Source organism: Cynocephalus volans, chromosome 9 (genome assembly GCF_027409185.1).
Source record: "Cynocephalus volans isolate mCynVol1 chromosome 9, mCynVol1.pri, whole genome shotgun sequence".
NCBI classification, from domain to species: Eukaryota; Metazoa; Chordata; class Mammalia; order Dermoptera; family Cynocephalidae; genus Cynocephalus; species Cynocephalus volans.
Window position 1 is genome coordinate 58,381,788 of NC_084468.1, and position 15,032 is coordinate 58,396,819.

The window sequence follows — 15,032 nt, forward strand, 5'->3', positions numbered from 1 at the left end:
TCAGGTTCTGCCTCCAGAGATTGATATTTAAAAGGCCTAGTGTGATACTTAATGATCTATACTTTAAACAAGTCCCCCAGGCAGTCCATGATCCATGCAGTAGTTTTTGAAAACGGCTTCAGGAGTACAAATCCTATAAATGTACTTTGAAAAAGCGACGTCTTCAGTAAAGGTTCTTGTTGTTTAGAGATGTCTGCAATCGATATAACTAAATTTTCTATGTGTATTTTCTTTCTTTCTTTCTTTCTTTTTTTTTTTGTCTTTTTCGTGACGGGCACTCAGCCAGTAAGTGCACCAGCCATTCCTATATAGGATCCGAACCCGTGGCGGGAGCGTCGCCGCGCTCCCAGCACCGCACTCTCCCAGCACCGCACTCTCCCGAGTGCACCAGGGGCTCGGCCCTCTATGTGTATTTTCTGATGTAACCCCCCGGATGTCAAGACAAATAAGCACCTAGTAAATGGAGTCAGACATAAATGAGTTCACATTCAATTTCTTTTATTTAAGAGCTGTATGGTCTCGGCCAAGTTACATCACATTTCCTGAATCTTAGTTTTCTCATCTTTAAATAGGTTAATTATACCTTCCATACATAATTATTATGATGATTAAATGGAATTATGTAAGTAAAGCACTTAATGTCAGGCCAAGGTAGCTATTTGGAAAATGTTAATTACTTTCATTTACTTTCACCTCCTTTCCCAAATTTAAATGCTTTTCCTGTCCTTTGATTATGCAGGTGATTGTAAATTTTGTATGGCCTTGGTGAACTTTCACACTTTTAGGTTAATGCCTCCAGGCTATCCCAAATAGGCCTGCAGTCAGCATTCTGCATTTATTCAAACTTTCAAACTTACTTAGCAAAGCAGTGAGCTATAGGTAACAGTCACCATCTGCTGATCAGAGAGCCTCGGCAGTAGGGTTGGCCTTTCCACTGCATGCTGGCCTGCCATGGCATGCTCCAGCCAGGGCATCTTTTCCATTCACAATTCTGTTGCTAGCTATGATACTGTTGGACAGTGGTCTCCCACAACCTGGAAAAAGGATTTATTTACACAGAGTGGGTCTCTTTAATTATGCTTTGTAATAAATATTATCTTAAAACATTACTTGAAACCCTTCAGTGATTGTCCAAAATCTCCTAATCTGTGTTGTTTCTTTTCTTCAACGTACTCATATGATAGTTCCCCATTCCACCTTGGTTTGGGTAACTCTTACTTATCTTCTTTTCCAGTCTCAAACATCTTTCAACCACTGCCTTTTATTGTATACATTTGTTAAAATTCTTGTCTCCCAAGTAGATTGCAAAATTCTTGAAGGTGGAGACCTTCTTTCATTAATGTCTGCACCTTGCATAGAATATGTAGTACTGTCTGTAAGGTACCATGTGCACAATAGATACTCCATAAATATCCACTGAAAACGAATGCATGGGTGTATCTTGTGGGCAACATGACATTCTAACAAGAATTTATTTAAAAGATGCAGAACTGTTTTTATCTTATAATAAATGTATTTGATATAGCTTAGTTTTGTATTTTGTTCTTATTCTAAATTGTTTTTTTTTTCTTCAATCTTTCTTATTTTAACTTATTTAGATATGACTCTCTTCACTCATGATTTTATTCTTTGGAATTCATTCTCATTTCACCTTTTTGTACAAATCCTAACAAATATTAACATTCATAGACCAGTGCTTTTCAAAGAGAAACTCTGATATCTGGTATATCACTTAATTTTGAAAGAGTACTATAGATTTCTACATGATGTGCTTCAAGGATTCTTTTTAGAAAAATGATGGGAAAATACATGTGAATGTATTAAATTTATAATAAAAGTCCTTAACTTACAGTTGTTGGTGAACATTTCAGAATTAGCCTTGCTGATTTCTGAAAGTGAGAAAAAACAAAAAACAAAGCATAAAATTGATAAAATATCAACAAGCAGTTGACCTCAACCTAAGAACATAAATGCTAACTTTGCTAGCTCAACTGCACCCAATATTTAACTATTAGACTAGTTTATGTATTGATTATCAACCACTCTAACTTCTACGGGTTATGTTTCAACCATCTCTTCATATCTCTTCCAGATAGTATAGGAAAAAGGAAAGGGAAATAAAAAACAAAGTTCTCAGTTCTATGATAGTTGCAGTAAAATATTCAGTAAGGTAAGAAACTGACACAAATGTTTGGCTCTCTTTCCCTATGATAATTTGCTTTGCTCTGAAATACTGAGAGTTATGTATATTTCACGGAAAAAATTTTCAATTAAAATTGCATTTCATTGGGCTCATCTGCTGTTTAGAGAAACCTCCTTACTAAGACTGAATTATGAAATTTTGAGAGTATAACTTAAATTCACATATTTCTGCTACTAAAAAGAGACTTTAGAGAGAAAAAGAACAGGAGTAAACTAAAGAAACACTAGAAAGCGCTGACTATGTTCCCTGGGACGCAGAGGGGCAGTAACCAGTGCTGCCCTCTTCAACAGCTACTCACAGATAAAACTCATTTCTCCCTTGAGAAGCTCTGCCTCAAATTCACTTCTGAGTAGCTCATTAGACAGGGTTTATATTCTGAGGCAAAAGAGCTATAACTGGCAGCTATCAGCATTTTGAGCCTCCAAGGACACTAGCAGGCTGGAAAAACCACAATACTGCACTTGGAAACCGTATGCTTATCACCTAGGAGGTCTTCTAAGCCTTTTATCCAAGTGAGTTTCTAGACCTTTGCAAAACCTTCAAGATCTTTACAAACTTCACTTTCAGTACAAAAGTCCTGTCAAATTATGGTTAGGGTTAGGGATTTGCAGGGGGCAAAATCCTAACATTTTCTTCCTTGTTTTCTGGGGATTTTTTTACAATTTTTCTCTTTAAAAGTAGTAGTATTCGCATTTTTTCACAAGAACCAATGAGAACTCCCCTCCCCAACATCCCCTTTAACCCTGCAATCTTCTTACTGAATGACCAAGAAACCCCTAAATCTGCTTCCTGTCATGAAATCCTAACAAAAGTAGAGAGTAGGGAGGAAAGACACTTCAGTTAGGACCCTTCATCCCCTTTTGCATACATAACAGCCAACCTTTCCAAACTCACATGCATGCCTGCAGTTTAATTCTCATTCTTATCACTCCAGACTACAAGTCTACAGCACCGTCCCTCCCACGACCAAGTCTGCTAGGAGTGCAAGAGTTTGTTAAGCCTATTTTTCCCAAAACATATTCCTGAAATTCTTAGTTCATTTTTTCTAGTACTGTTTTTAATAGTCCAGAAATCTAAATAGTAGAAAATAATGTGAATAAGTGAAATACCCATAAGTTTAATAGAAGCAGGAACTGCATTCCAGGATGCCATGTTGTCTCACAACCTCTGATGTAACACAGCTTTGATTTCAGCCCTCACGCTATTCCTCTTTGCTGGAGGAAACTCGAGCATCAGCTGCAACTGTGCACTTGGACCATTGGCAGAAGGCCTAGAAACAACATAAATGCTCTACTGTGCTGCTTTGTGATTTTTTAGATGTTTTGTGACTATATTGAATTTTTCACATGAAAATTTTTAATTTTTTAATTACCATATTTCTTTTGTATATATTAAAGAACAGTACACAGATATTGTCTCTGTGTGTATAAAGTTAGTCTCTAAAAATCTTTTAACTGGTTCACAGGTACTGTTCATGAAAGAACATTAGAGATATGGACCACAAACAAGAAATCGGAATATTTCAAACACATATGAGAAACTGAATACTGGCCAACAAATTATTGCAATGAGATTTTATTATAATACAATAAAAACTAGTGCTCTTGTACAGAATTTTTTCTATTTACTTAATCTTAGGGGAAAAAAAGGAGATAAATGAGAAAGTAAAGACAGGATAGGGAAGCATTCCAAAGACAGTTTCCAACAAATATTCAGGAACCAGTACTAAGTTTCTTCCTGTTGTTTCTTATGCATAGACGTCTGCTACAGTAGATCTATACAATGGGAAAGCTCAGAAAGATAATGCCAAAGCATGAAGAGAATCGTGATTATATACTCAGTACATTCTTTATATTAATAAGGAAAGAAGATTAATTGATTTTGGAAGACTTTCAAATCAAAAGCCATATTAATCACAATTTTAAAAAATAAACTCACAATTCCATTTTGAAATAATTGTAATCAATTGAAGGGTCTTTGAAGATTTTTTTCGTCTGTAGGTAAGTAGGTTGGTTGGTTTGTCAGCTTAATTTTTTATTTGTTTTGTTTTGAGAATTCAGAATTCCCAGAAAAGATGCAGGTAATTACCAAATTATAAGTGCATCTACCTTTATCCCTTTTCCTCTGTACTTCCTACCCTCCTCTCTGCATTCCTACCTATCACTACCACCCTCAAAAACATACTTAGACAGATGTTATCTTAAAAGATTAACTTTTCTTCACAGCCATTGCAGACACAGTAATTACTAGAGAGACCAAAAAAGGATTATTTCAGGGAAGGTATGGCCAGATGGGTATGGGTAAGGAAGAGGTGGCTAGTTTAAGTAGAAAAACAGATTGGTTTACTTGTTTTCATGGAGTTACAGTTATCTTTCATCATTGGAATCAATTAGGACTGACTGCCACTAATAACCTTGTAATTCCCCTGCAAGTACAGAGGAGATTATAGATTTGTAGCAGTTCTTGCCCTGAACAGAAATTTGCTCAATACAGTAATACTTTAATTCATGGAGAGCTTGCCCTTTCTCTCTTTCTCTTTCTTCCTTCCTTCCTTCCTACTTTCCTTACTTTCTTTTCCAACATTCTTTTCTTTCTTCCTTCCTTCCTCCTTTCTCTCTGTCTTTATCTATGTTAAGCTGTTCTATGTTGTTGTTTTCTAAAGCCAGGGCTATGTGATATATATTACCTACTTCCCTCTTCCACAAGGTTTTGGATAGGTACATCTGATCAAGATGGCAGAATAGACAGTACTCAGAGTCATTCTTTTCCACAATCAACCAGTTTATAACTGTTAAAAAGCAACAAACTGCCAAGCTGGGGCCACTAGTGCTCAGAGGAAGAGGAACAGAGACCTATGGAGTTCTTGAAGGCAAGAGAAGCAACAATGAGAGAGAGAGGACCACTCTGACTATTTCAACGCTGGCCATTTCAAGGCTGAAGCTGGTGAGCATATGACACAAGAGCTGGCAAGTTTCAGCTGTACCCTTCATATGATGTTGCTTGGAGGTGGCAGGGGAGAGGAGGGCCTTGGTTGCCCCCAGGCCAACAGGACCACTGACAGGGTTCCCATGGATCCACACAGGAATGAAGGGCCACAAACAACTAAAAAAAGGAGCCACTCAGAGGCCGGTGAGTCACTGCAAGGGACCGCACATGGCCCATCCCATGGGAAGTGTTTGGAGTAAAGGCAGTGGAGGAGATGGGCCCCCTGGGGGAACATTAGGGCATAGCATGGGCAGCTGATCTGCCTTCCAATTAACACAGGACCACTCAGTGGAGATCGGTCAGGAATATAGAATTGCAGGGGGTGCAATTTGCTGAAAAGACACAGGCCCAGACCAGAGTTTCTACACAACCCAGGTGTATTGGACCTCACAAGACCTGGAAGTGCTTACAAAGTCAATAATTAAAACCTGATTTGCACAAAAAGCCTTCTCCAGAGAATCAGCAGTAGAGCAGCAATGTAGCTCAACCACAGGGCTCAAATGCTGGTTCCCACAGGAAATTTCCCCATTTTAGAAGTATGCGAAGGACGACAATTAGTTCCAGTGCAGAGTTTAAATGGTGGGAATAGCAAATAATCCAACACAAAACTGAAAGAAAAAACAAAAAATCCACAAATCAGAGACAAAGTTCTGACACTAACTAGTAAAGATCTAACACCACCAAGAACATTTATAAAATCTAGAAAGCCTGGAAGCCCCTTCAGCTCCCAAGCTGGGGTCAGGGAAGGGCCACGGGCCTCTGTCACACACCTCTGATGTCCACATCCAGCCCAGCAATAACCACCAGGCCACCACTGGAAGTGCCCTGGGGTCCCAAGCTGGGCAGCAGGAGGCCTACAGCTTCAGCCGTGTCCCCCAGCATCTGCATCCAGCCCAGCGATGACCACTGAGCTGATGCCAGAAGTGCCCCAGGCTCCCATGTTGGGGGTGTGCCAGGGTCCTCAGCCACGCTGCCCCAAAGTCCACATCCAGCCAAGCCGTGAGTGAGCCACTGCCAGAAGCCCCCTGGGCTCCCCTGCCAGAATGTGGGGGTGCCACTGGCCTTGACCACACACCCCCTTCTTCCCCTTCTCCTCCTTCTTCCAACTGCTCCTCAACAACATCTCAGAATGTTAAGAAGAAGAAGAAGAAGAAGAAGAAGAAGAAGAAGAAGAAGAAGAAGAAGAAGAAGAAGAAGAAGAAGAAGAAATTAATTAAATTTTGAATAAATTTATGCTTACAGAAGTTTAATGACCTGAGAGTTGACATATTCTTTATATATACTAGAATTTTGAAACATGATCAAGAGAGAGAAAAAAAAGAGCCACCATATATATTTCAACCAAATTTATGATATATTAATAAAATAAATATCTGATTTACCTTAGTCTCAACATCTTTACTCAAATTTGTGCTGACTTGCGAAGCTGCGTTATCACAACTATCATTGTATGTGGCTTCAGAAATATGAAAATCATCACCTTGATAATAGTAAATCTTTCCTGTGAAATAAATACTCAAAAAATTTTAAAATAGGAAGTGCCCTCAAATCCATCCATATTTCTGCCTCAAAATTAACATTCAGCTCAGCTTTAAAAATAACCTGGGGGAGGGGAAGAGGAGAGAAATGGAAGGGAATAAATATCCACTTGGCAAACCGCTCAGCATTCACTCACCAACCACTCTCCTTCCATTCATGTGGTAACAGACATCAGTGTCCTGCAGAGTCCAGGTATACCCCCAGCGTCCTCCTCAAAACACCATTATCAGCAGCCACTAACAATCCATCTGAGTATGCACTAGAGATGAAACCTATTTTTCATGAATAATATAAACTCTTAGACTAGTGATCACCTAATTAATCTTTCTAAGCAGTTCTGATATAGGAAACATTGCAAGCATCACCCTTCACTTACTAGAGGACTGTATTATATATTAGTCCATTTCTGTTGCTTATAACAAAATACATATAACCTGGTAATGTGCAAGAAAATGAAATTTATTGCTTACAGTTTCAGAGGCTGAGAAGTCCAAATCCCAAGGAACACATCTGGTGAGGGTCTTCTTTGGTGGTGGCTTTATAGCAATGCAGGAGTCTCACATGGTAGAAAATCATGGAGCAGAAAGAGATTAACCTCTCATGCTCTTCTTTTAAAGCCTCAGAACCACGCCCCTGATGATCATTACTAATCCATTTACTACAGCATGATCCTACAATCTAATCACCTCTTCAAGGCCCCACCTTTCAATTACCGCAATAGGATTTCCCACCCTCAACCGTTACAGTCAGAATTAAGCTTCTAATGTATGAACTTTGGGGACACAATTCAATCAACTCACAGCAAGGATGCATGCTCTCTGACACCATTCCTCATGCCCACTGCCTCTAGGCATGCTCTTCATTCCTTGACCTCCTTCCTTGAGGACTCCATGATGCCCTTCCTCTTCCCTACAGTGAGTGGTGGCTGGTGATTCGTGTGTCATAAGGTCTCACATCCCCATTTTTCCCTTTCTCCAAATATAAACTGCTTCACCTGATACACTTGACTACCAGAATTTTAAACAGGACAAGCTTAGAGGTAGTTCTTCCAGGTCATAAATGTACTTTCAAATATAGGAACTAATATGAAACAGTGCCCTGTTTGGGGGTGACTAATTAGGCATTTGTATATTTTGAGAGCAGTTGTGCTTTTGATCCACCTTAAAAATACACCACATGGTCTCTAAGATACTGAAAAGTATGATCTTCCAAGCTGAAATAACTCACTATTCTGTAGTCAGAAGTAATTTTAATCTAAAATAAAAGTTAGTTTCCTATATTCCTATTATTTCCTATATTTTTTAAATGGCAACCAGTGCATATGAAAGTCAAATGCCAGGTTTTACCTAAGAAGTTACCTAAGGTCATCTGAAAAGAATAATGCATATGAATTTAGAGGAACTTGTCCCCACCCTGCCACACATTGGCTGTGCCACCGTGGCATACCACTTTAGCCCTCTGGAATTTTTTTCATCAATCACAATGAACTTAATTGCAGTAGATAAACTTTAAGACTATTTTGTTCCTACTATTTTATGATTTTGATCTGAGAATTTTGTCACCAAATGAACTAGAGTAAATAACTAAAATCTGATCCCTCTATGTTACATCCTGAACGCTGAACCTGGGTATTTACAAGTAGACAGATTAATTTGTCAAAAATCACATATATTGTGCCCAGATTCAGGGAAATTATCATATTTAGATTTCTGACTCTAGTCATAATATTATCGGAAGATCATATTGATTCAAGGTGTCATTTTGAAATTAATTTTTACTTGACTGTTGTTATCGACTGAGTTGTCCCTCCAAAATTCATGTGTTGGAGCCCTAAACATCAATGTGACCACATATGGAAATAGAACCTTTAAGGAGAAAATTAAAGTTAAATGTGATCACAAGGGTGAGTCCCTAATCCTATAGGACCAGTGCCCTTATAAGACAGGAAAGAATAATATAATCACATTTTAAAATGTACAAAACTAATTATATTATCATTCAATAAATCACTGTGAAAAAAAGAGATACCAAGATACCAGCACGCTCTCTCTCTCTCTCTCTCTCTCTTCCCCTACCTTCTCTCTTTCTCTCTCTCCCCCATCCCTTCCCACACACCCAGAGAAAAGGTAATGTGAGGACACAGTGAGAAAGTGACCATTTTCAGTGAGGTAGTGGCCATGTGAGGAAGAAAGGCCTCAACAGAAGCCAACCTTGCTGCCACCTTGATATTGGACTTCCAGTTTCCAGAACTGTAAGAAAACAAATGTCTGTTGTTTAAGCCAGCTAGTCTGTGGTATTTGCTATGGTAGCCTGAGTTAATAAAATTTTTTACATAAATTGAATGAGAATCCACTCTGTACCCTACAATGTGGCCAGTGATTTTCAGTTTTACAAACATAGCAACAGTCAAACTTACATGATTAACCTGCCTCCCATCCCAAAGTTTATAATAAAATCTTTCTCTTAAAAAAGAAATATATTTTATTACCTCTTTAAAACACTTTTCTGGACTTGCAGATGGTAACACCATCTAATATCAGTGTCACTATCTACCTTCTAAAAGGCATATGTGGGCAGGTTCTGTCCCGGTCCTGCTGAATCAGAAAACATAAGAATGGGACCTGGGGAATGAACACTTCTTTGAAAGAGCTCCACAGGTGATTCTGAGGGAAGCCAGGGTTTAGAACTACTTGATAAACTATCTGTAGAATTTCAGAATTCCTTATAGATGTGGATGTAAGCATTTGGAAGTAGCTTTGTTAAATAAAACAGTTAAGAAAGAGCTGAACCAAAGTCATTTCTAAAATAATGATCCAAAGAAGCAGATCATGCCCAGGGGCCTAGGCAGGAGCCCATGGCAGCCCCCTCTACCTGTAAGTAAGCAAGAAACAGAGCACACTCAGGGACTTAGGCTGGTGCTAAGGACAGCCCCCTCTGCCCAGAGTCAGGAAGGAGGCAGAACAAGCCTGAACACTTAGGCAGTAGCTGAGGGCAGTATCCTACACCTGGAAGCAGGCAGAGGGCAGAGCACACTAGGCAGAAGCTGAAGATGGCCTCCTCTGCCTGAAGCAGGCAAGAGGCAGAGCATGCCCCAGGGTCCTAGGCAGGAGCTGAGGGCAGTATCCTCCACCTGCAAACAGGCAAGGAGCATGCCAAAAACAACACTTCCATGTGGATTGCCCATCACAGCCACTGCCACAGCCACAGCTGCCACAGACATGGCTTGGTGCCACAGCCACCATGCAGTTGGCCCACTAGACACTTGAAAGCATTGATCGCAGAGACCAGAAAAAGAAGAGGATGTCTCTCTTCTCAAAGCCCACTCAAGAGTAATAGAAGAAGCAACTGCACTACCAGATGACCAGACATCAATGTAGAGATATTAGAAATACAAACCCTCCCCTCCCCCAAATATGAGACCACCAAAAGAATACAGTAATTCTCAGATACCAGATCCTATAAAGTAGGAAACCCTCAAAATGACTGAAAAGGAATTCTGAGTAACAATCTTAAGGAAACTCACTGAGATACAAGAAGACTCAGACAACATAATTAAACAAGAAAAAAATCCAGGATATGAAGGACGAAATTTACAAAAAGATTAATACCTTAAAAAAGAATGTAGCAGAACTCATGGAACTGAAAGATTCATTCATTGAAATAAAAACCACAACTGATAGCTTAAGCTGCAGGCTAGAAAAGCAGAAGAATCTCTGATCTTAAAGAGAGTCTTTTCAAAATAACCCAGGTGGATAAAATAAAAGGAAAAAAGAATTTTAAAGAATAAAATCTAAGAGAGCTATCAGACAACCTTAAGTGCACAAATATTCAAGTCATGGGTGTTCTAGAAGTGGAGGAGAAAGGAAAAGGCATGGAAAACCCATTCAAAGAAATAATAATGGAAAACTTCCCAGGTATAGGGAGAGACACAAACTTTCAGCTCTATAAGTCTGAAAGATCCCCAAACAGATTCAATCCAAAAAGATCCTCTCCAAGACACATCTTAGTCAAAATGACAAAGCTCGAAGACAAAGAGTAAATCTTAAAAGAAGCAAGAGAAAAGCATCAAGCCATCTGTAAAGGAGCTCTATCAGGCTAACAGCAGACTTCTCAACAAACTCTATAGGACAGAAGAAAATGTGATGATATATTCAACATATTAAAAGAAAAAAACTGCCAGTCAAGAATACTATACCCAGCAAGGCTATCTTTAAGAAACGAGGGAAAAATACTCGTTTTTCCAGAAGACAAAACTATGGGAGTTCACTACCACATGACCAGTCCTACAAGAAATCCTCAAGGAAGTCCTGCATCTAGAATCCAAAAAACAATGATCACTACCACAAATATACAGAAATTAAGCCTCACCACCACAAAAACACATAACGATGATGTAATAATGCCCTGCTTTATTTTTGGTTTTAGAAATATCCATTTCTCTCTTTATTTCTTGGTCAATCTAGATAATGATTTACAAATTTTGTTGATCTTTTTAAAGAATCAACTTTGGGTTTTCTTGATTTTCTCTATTGTTTTTTAATTCCCTATTTCATACATTTCTGTTGTAATCTTTGTTATTTCCTATTTACATTTGCTTTGGGTTTAGTTTGCTCTTCTTTTTTTATTTTCTTAAGGTAGAAGTTTACATTACTGATTTGAGATTTTTCTTATTTTTTATATAGATATTTACATGTACAATTTTTCCTCTCAGCCCTTCATGAGCCCTGCATCTTATAAATTTTGATATGTCGTCCTTTGATTTTTATATCAAAGTACTCCCTAATTTCCCTGTGATTTTTCTTTTTACCCTTCGTTTATTTAGGAGATTGTTGTTTAATTTCCACACATTTGTGAGTTTTCTAAATTTCCTTCTTTTATTGTGGTCAGAGAACATATTTTCTATTATCTTAGTCTTTTAAAATGCATTAACTTGTTTTACTAAAAATAAGCAATAATAAAATAAAAATAAATAATAATAATAAAATAAAAATAAAATAAAATAATGATCTTGTGAAATTTTAATCTGAGTTAATCCAAAAAATGGAAATTCAAAAATAAGTAATGGCTTGAAAAACAATAGATATATTCAGATAGTAAAATTAATTTCCTACCACTTAAATGAGGGATTACAATAGCTGTCATCCAGCTTAAGCTGTTCTCAATATTAACAAAGATTGTTAATAATGTTATTAATAATTATTATTATTATATTTTTATTATTATTAATAATATCTCTGGGATGGAATACTAGAGCAAACCCCTCTTTCAACCTGATTTCAAACAACCTTTAAACAGAGTTTGAGTGTCCATTTTTACACCACAGTAGCCTAATTCAGTTAATTTAACTTCAGGTAATATAAGCAGCTCTAGCCTTGTATCTGAAATGGTAGGTGGTTGACTATTGACAGACATTCAAAGGTGAGCTCTTCACACGCTTCCTGCTCAAGCCATGGTGACTGTAGTTTCCCCCTCTGCATCTCTCCTTTCCATTAATGCACTGTTTCCCCAGGGGAAGAGACCTGTTAAAATGCAAATTATATTTTGGCAGAATAATTAAGCTACTGGTCTCAATTAACACATTGACAGAATTTATTCACAGGGGCTTAATGTTGAAGAATCAGAGCACTATCCTTAAGGGAATAATGTGAAGAATATTATTTTTTAATAAGTAGAGGCAAAGAGAGGACAGAAAGATCCAGATTATGAAGATTTCATGGATAAATGTGGCAGGCAAAGGCTGTGAGCATCTGCTACCCTTCTAAAGGGCAAGTCCCAAGAACACTAGGGAAAAACAAAGACAGAGAAGCCAGGTTGAAAGAAAAAGTAGAATTGTCACCACATCAGTCAAAAATTATCCATACTGCATTATTGGTAATATATTTAAGAAGAACAGCACTCAGAAGAATCATGATAAAGTATAATGATACACTTAACATATTAAGATATGGGTTCGAGCTGAGCTATGTCACTTAAAAGTTTGTGATATCATTTATCATCAGGGAAATGCAAGTTAAAACCACCATGAGATATCATCTCACTCCAGTTAGAACGGCTATTATCAAAAAGAAAGAAAATAACAAATGCTGGTGAGGATGTGGAAAAAAGGGATCTCTTCTACATTGGTGGTGGGAATGTAAATTAATGCAGCCACTATGAAAAACAGTATGGAGGTGTCTTTAAAAACTAAAAATAGAACTTTTTTTATGCCCCAGCAATCCTACTGCTAGGTACATATTCAGAGCAAATGAAATCCATATATCAAAGAGACACCTGCACTCACGTTCATTGCAACACTATTCGCAGTAGCCAAGAGATGGAATAAACCTAAATGACCATCAGTGGATGAATGAATAAAAAAAACTGTGGTATATATACACGATAGAATACTATTCAGCTATTTTTAAAAAAATGAAATCCTGTTATTTGCGGCAACATGGACAGAACTGGAAACCATCAAGTTAAGTGAAAGAAACCAGGCACAGAAAGACTAGTACTGCATGATCTCACTCACACATGGAATCTTAAAAAAAAAAAAAAGAAAACAGTGGGTTCACACAAGTAGAGAATACAATAATTGTTACCAGAGGTTGGGGGTGGGGGTGAGGCACAGGAACAGGGGAAGTGGCTGATTAATGAGTACAAAGCTACAGGTAAACAAGAAGAATAAGTTCTGGTTTGTCAGGCTGACTCTGTCCAATATTACTATATTGCAAATTTCTAAATAGCTAGAAAAGAAAATCTTGATTGTAAATACTACAAAGAAAAGATAAATATTCAGGTGATGGATATGCTACATACCCTTAGTGAATCATTGTACAATATATTCATGTATTGAAAAAGTACACTGTATCCCACAAATACATGCAATTAAAATTTAAAATATAAACAAAAAGCTTGTGATAGTAAACAAGTCACTTGACTTTTCTGAGCATCAGCTTATTGTATGTGAAAAAAGAGATAATAGTAAAAACCTGCCCTCCTTAGCTCGAAAGATTATTGTGAGGATTAAATGGAATAATGAGTGTCAAATTTTTTAAAAAAACATGAAATAATTGCACAATTACAAGAGCTTATTTTTCCAAAAGAGAAAGTAAATTGGGAAACCAAACTCTTTGAGTGTACTGTTAATAAAAGTTTTAGAAATAAAATCAAGTTTGTACAAACACTGAGCCATTCAACCACACTTAACCATCTGCTCTTAAAAGAGTCCTACTTACTCATCATATCTTAATAACCAATAGGAGAATTGAGCCAATAAGAGTAGGGATTTCTACAGTTCAAGGTACATTTACTAAAGGATGTAACGACTCAACTACAAACCTACTATATATGGTTCTTTATTGACAATGAATATTGGAATCAAAGTACTGAGCATTTCAGTCTTGTCCATACCACCATAGTTGGTGATATAATTTATAAGGAGGGATCTGATTCCATAAAGTTTATAAACTTCTGTGTCAAATAATAGAAAATTATTATGTTGAAATAAAATGGTAAGTGAATGAGAAAGCTTCCAAGAGGAAAAATTAATATTAACATTGTTTTTTGTCAATTTTTAAAACCAACAGGAAATTTAGTAGTAAGGGTGAAAATTGAAAATAGTCAGTATTGACCTACTGCTAGAAAATGTACAAGGAGACCAAGAGTTACTACCGAGATTGCTATCACTCCAAGAAAGATAAGGATTTTCATCCCTAGAGGCCAAGCTCTTCTCTGGGAAGACACATTGTGCCTCTGAAAGGCAAAAAATATCTCAAGTCAGATGATAAACATTCTAAATCTACCTGGCTCTCCTTCAATTCATACAACACAATTTATAAATTATGCTTTAGTCCTTTATGTTAGTATGAATCATTGAAACCTCAATGCCTCAAAGAGGATAGATCTTAATGCTCATTCACTTAACAAATCATGTTTGAGTACCACGTTAGCTGCTGGGGATACACCAGGGAGCAAAATGGATATGGTTTGTGTCCTCATGCCACTGAGGAGAAATTGACTTGCTTTTTTTCTTCTTAATCTAAAACAGATTACAAAATACTAGGTGTGCTCTGGTTGTATTTTTGTTAAATATAGCCAAATCATGTACATAGACATATAAAAACTTATGGATACTAGTAAATAACCTAGTATGACATTATTCATAGTTTAATAAATGTGGAAGAAAAAACATCATTATGTCAACTGCAGTAATCCCTGTGTTATGAGATTATGAATAGATTTTTTTATTTACTTATCCTTAATCATATTTTCTAATTTTTATACAACAAATGTGGATTATTTGTGTAATATAAATTAATAAGTA

The 15,032-nt window shown here is 37.1% G+C and overlaps 1 protein-coding gene across 1 annotated transcript in view; it reads right to left on the reverse strand.

The window, feature by feature from the left end:
- LOC134385710 (transmembrane protease serine 11B-like protein) overlaps window positions 1-9,947 on the reverse strand; it is a 38,607-nt gene extending 28,660 nt beyond the window's left edge. Inside the window, exon 1 of the mRNA XM_063107442.1 lies at window positions 9,733-9,947. Within this exon, the coding sequence (XP_062963512.1) occupies window positions 9,733-9,947 (215 nt within the window). The remainder of the gene's footprint in view (window positions 1-9,732) is intronic.
- Between the last annotated feature and the right edge of the window lie 5,085 nt (window positions 9,948-15,032).